Genomic DNA, 4,085 nt, shown 5'->3' with positions numbered 1-4,085 from the left:
TGCTATTGGCCAGACTGAGCTCAGATATCAGACATATGTACTTTTTCTCCTCCAGATACTTCTCATTGTCTGATTCCCCAAACCCAAAATCAATACCACCAAGTATGAACTGCTCCCACAATATCTGCAAAGTTAGATGCTGTAGTAATGGTCTACACCTTGTGAGAGTTGTAGACCATGACTACATGGAGGTGTACATGCCATCAAGGGATGAAGTCACATGATTGGTTGACGTAACGCGTAGGGAGGAGTTGTTGACACTGTCACATAGGTTTATTCATATTATTTTCACTCGTGGGAACTGTCAGCAGCGGTAAGGACACTAGTCTATAAATTTACATGAGTTCTATATTATTACTTACCGTATTTTTCGCTCCATAAGACGCATTCCCCCTCCTCAAAAAATGGGGGGAAATGTCTGTGCATCTTATGGAGCGGCCTGACCGGTATTCCCTCCGCCGCCGTGTTAGAATACCGGGCCGGCCGCTCCGTTCTACTGTGCAGAAGAATCTTCTCCTCGGTCCTACCTGTTCCTTGGTCCAGCGGTATCCTGCTCTCACGGCTGTCTTCTCTCCCCAGTGCTTGCATCTTCAGCGTGGGCACCCTGCTATGACATTTGCAGCTTCACAGCCGGGTGCCCACTGTGCATGCGCGAGAAGCGCTTCGCTTTGTTTATGGCTACCTGTAGTCTTTTGGGACCTGTCACGTGTCCCACAAGACTACGAGGAGGACAACTCCACGGAAGTGGGAGCAGATACCTGTCAAATTTGGGTACCCGCTCCCCAAAGGTCTGCAGTCTCTGGCCATCTCCTGTAGTACATCTGCAGTCTCTGGTCATCTCCTGTAGTACATCTGCAGTCTCTGGTCATCTCCTGTAGTACATCTGCAGTCTCTGGTCATCTCCTGTAGTACATCTGCAGTCTCTGATCATCTCCTGTACTATGTCCACAGTCCCTGGTCATCTCCTGTAGTATGTCCACAGTCTCTGGTCATCTCCTGTACTATGCCTGCAGTCTCTGGTCATCCATATACTATGTCTGCAGTCTCTGGTCATCTCCTGTACTGTGCCCGCAGTCTCTGGTCATCTCCTGTACTATGTCTGAAATCTCTGGTCATCTCCTGTACTGTGTCCGCAGTCTCTGGTCATCTCCTGTACTATGTCTGAAGTCTATGGTCATTTCCTGTACTATGTCTGCAGTCCATTGGTTCAGAATATTTTTTTCTTGTTTTTCTCCTCTAAAATCTAGGTGCGTCTTATGGTCAGGAGCGTCTTATGGAGCGAAAAATACGGTATTTATTATTTAATATATAAGTACACACACACCTTGGCATATGGTCACTAGATTTTTTAATAGTCAAAATTACTATCATATAGTACCTATATTAGAGTGAAATAAGTGGTAGCACCATATTCTCCTTCTTAGTGACTGTGCTGAAGTTTATTTTGTGTTTTCTTGATGCCAGATACGGTGTTGTTGACCCTGTAATTGAAATGATTGGTATTTTTCCTGTGTTGAACTTAAAGTCACATAAAATGGAGGACCTGTTTTACATTTTGTTTTTGCATTGGATATGTTCCGTGTGGTAATTCCTAGTTTCCAGTGTCCTTTGTTTGACAATCTCTTGTTTATTAGCCTTGAAAATGGTGTCAAACGTCAGTGGGGTTCAGATGTAAAAGAAAACATTTCTGACTTTATGATGGTTTGATTGAACTTCTTGCAATCGCACTCAGATACATTAGCTCATTAGCTCATCCCTAAGTAAGATGTGAGAAACTTATTGGAAAAGGGATGCTTATATGTAGATGATAGAAATGAGATGTCCATTCCAAAATTTTATGTAAAATGAGAGCTTTGGTTTGCAGGTAGAAGTCCAGCTGGAAAATCTGAGGCATGCATGGTTTAGCAAACTGTAATGGAAAACGTTTGAACAAGTAGGAACGTTTAGTGTTTGTAGCACCCTCCTCTAGATGGACTGCTAAATTAAATATAGTTTTTTTGGCTTCACTGCAGTCAGTGGAGTAGTAATCAATTGTTTTTGTCTGGTCAGGATTTCTTAAGCTGGGTGTTTGATTTCTACCACCTGGTTCTGGAAGAACTTCCAGAATATAGGTCAGGGAAAGTCAAATGATCAGTATAAATATTTATCATGTCTCAGCAAATCCCTGAAAGGAGGCATCCAAATGGTGGCTAAGGAGGTGATAAATGCTTGGGAGGCCTTTACCGAGTGTCCTATCCTCTTCAAGGAGTGTTCCAGTAGTCCTGGAGATGCTATCTCATTAAGATAGACAGTGAAACAAGAAATTGCAGTCTGGACCTCAACGGGAGCTGAGCTGAGGGCCTGGAGAAAGTTCCTAAAGGGTTATTCACTGGAGGGCATTATCCTGGTCTGGGGAAGGATCTTTTTTCTTCCTTACTGAGGATCTACCTGTAGATGCTGGGTGGCAGGCAGTTCCTTCTTAGCACTTGCACACCCCAGCAAAGTCTTTACTTACAATGTCCCAGGAGCTAAGTGTCAGAGGATACTATATAGACCTGAGCTGCTTTTATAAAATCTTAGATATACTGGCCATCCCCTGTTACCTTCAGGGAAAGTTGAGTAGAGAATATTAGTGAAAAGCTGTACTCCTGTTACTACTGCTATAGTTTTGGAGTGCCCTGAACCATTGAACCCTTCTACTATTTCAAGTTATTCAGCATTAAATTCTATAAAGATATTCCCTAGACTGAGCTTGTATTGTTGGTGTGCATGGAACTGTGCTTGTGGGTTGAAGTCTCTGTACTAGCAAGGGAGACCTAGACATATTCTCAGTGGCCCATTCAGAGGTGGGAGCTACATCATCAAATACAGAGTCCATCTTAAAAAGGTACGAGCAGAGCACCAGCAGAAGGGTCATTTGTTTGTAAAGCATTGCATTATAAGCTTCTTCAGAGCCTGTTTCACATCTTGGTTCCTTAGGCTGTAAATAAAAGCATTCAGCATAGGTGTGATGATGGTGTAAGCCATGCTAACAATGCGATCATACTGGGAGGAGTAGTCTGATGAAGGGCGGAAGTAAATAAAAATAATGGTACTATAGAACACACAAATCACAATGAGATGAGAAGAACAGGAGGAAAAAGCTTTGCTGCGGCTGCTTTTGTTTATCATTTTCAGGATAGCCCTTGCAATAAGCACATAGGAGATGAGCACAAAAAGAAATAGAATAGTAACAACCATAGAACCTTCTGTGAAAATAAAGAGCTCTTCTAGTGTAGTACTGGAGCAGGACAGTTTGATGAGGGGTGGCACATCGCAGAGGAAGTGGGGGATCAGTCTGTCCTCACAGTAGGCTAATTGTGACACATTGTAAGTGTGCAATAATGAATGTAGAGATCCTGCCACCCAGCAACCAACAATCAGCATGAACAACAGCTTATCATTCATTATTAATGTGTAACGTAAAGGGTAACAAATAGCCAAATAACGATCAAACGCCATAACTGACAGAAGAAGGCTCTCAGTGGTGCCCAGAAGAATGAAGAAGAATATCTGCAGGAAACAACCATGAAAAGAGATTGAGTCTTCTCCATGAAGAATGCAGGACAGTAGCTTGGGAACAGTCACTGTAGAGAAAGAGATGTCCACTACTGACAGGTTACCTAAGAAAAAGTACATTGGTGTTTGCAAATGTGGAGAAAGTTTAATAGAACCTATTAAAAGTAAGTTAGCAGTCCATGTGAGGATGTATATGACCAGAATGGTGGAGAAGAAGGAACCATGGTTGTAGTGAAAGTCTGAGAAACCCAGAAGGATAAAGCCTGAGGTAAAATTAACTTTTTCCATCAAACGTCATCTAGAAATTACCATAGTCAGCTAAAATGTCTTCATGATAATCTAAAAGTAGATAATGAATTTTCCTGATGTGTTTTTCACAACGCCTTTCTCTGATAAAGCAGCATGGTTGAAGTGAAGGTCTGAAAAGCCCAGAAGAACAAAGTCGGAGGTTTGATTGACTTTTTCCATTAAAAAAAAATCTCAAATTCAATAAATGGAAGCTAGATCTTTCATCTTTGTTTACGGATTTGCAATGACTCCTGGCTCTT

At 42.1% G+C, this 4,085-nt stretch overlaps 1 protein-coding gene across 1 annotated transcript; it reads right to left on the bottom strand.

Annotated features, from left to right (window-relative positions):
- Positions 1–2,892: 2,892 nt before the first annotated feature.
- Positions 2,893–3,825, bottom strand: LOC149438347 (olfactory receptor 1f45-like). The gene has a single exon (XM_089659861.1). The coding sequence runs from the start codon at positions 3,823–3,825 to the stop codon at positions 2,893–2,895; it is 933 nt and encodes a 310-aa protein (XP_089515987.1).
- Positions 3,826–4,085: the final 260 nt, after the last annotated feature.

This window comes from Staurois parvus, unplaced genomic scaffold (assembly GCF_062004578.1).
Source record: "Staurois parvus isolate SC_StPar_1 unplaced genomic scaffold, SC_StPar_1.0 ptg001192l, whole genome shotgun sequence".
NCBI classification, from domain to species: domain Eukaryota; kingdom Metazoa; phylum Chordata; class Amphibia; order Anura; family Ranidae; genus Staurois; species Staurois parvus.
The sequence above is the reverse complement of the archived record's forward strand: the minus strand, read 5'-3'. Positions and strand labels throughout refer to the sequence as shown.

Bases quoted from the DNA above. Each gene is read 5' to 3' on its own strand.
- LOC149438347 (XM_089659861.1), bottom strand. From the start codon at position 3,825: ATGGAAAAAGTTAATTTTACCTCAGGCTTTATCCTTCTGGGTTTCTCA.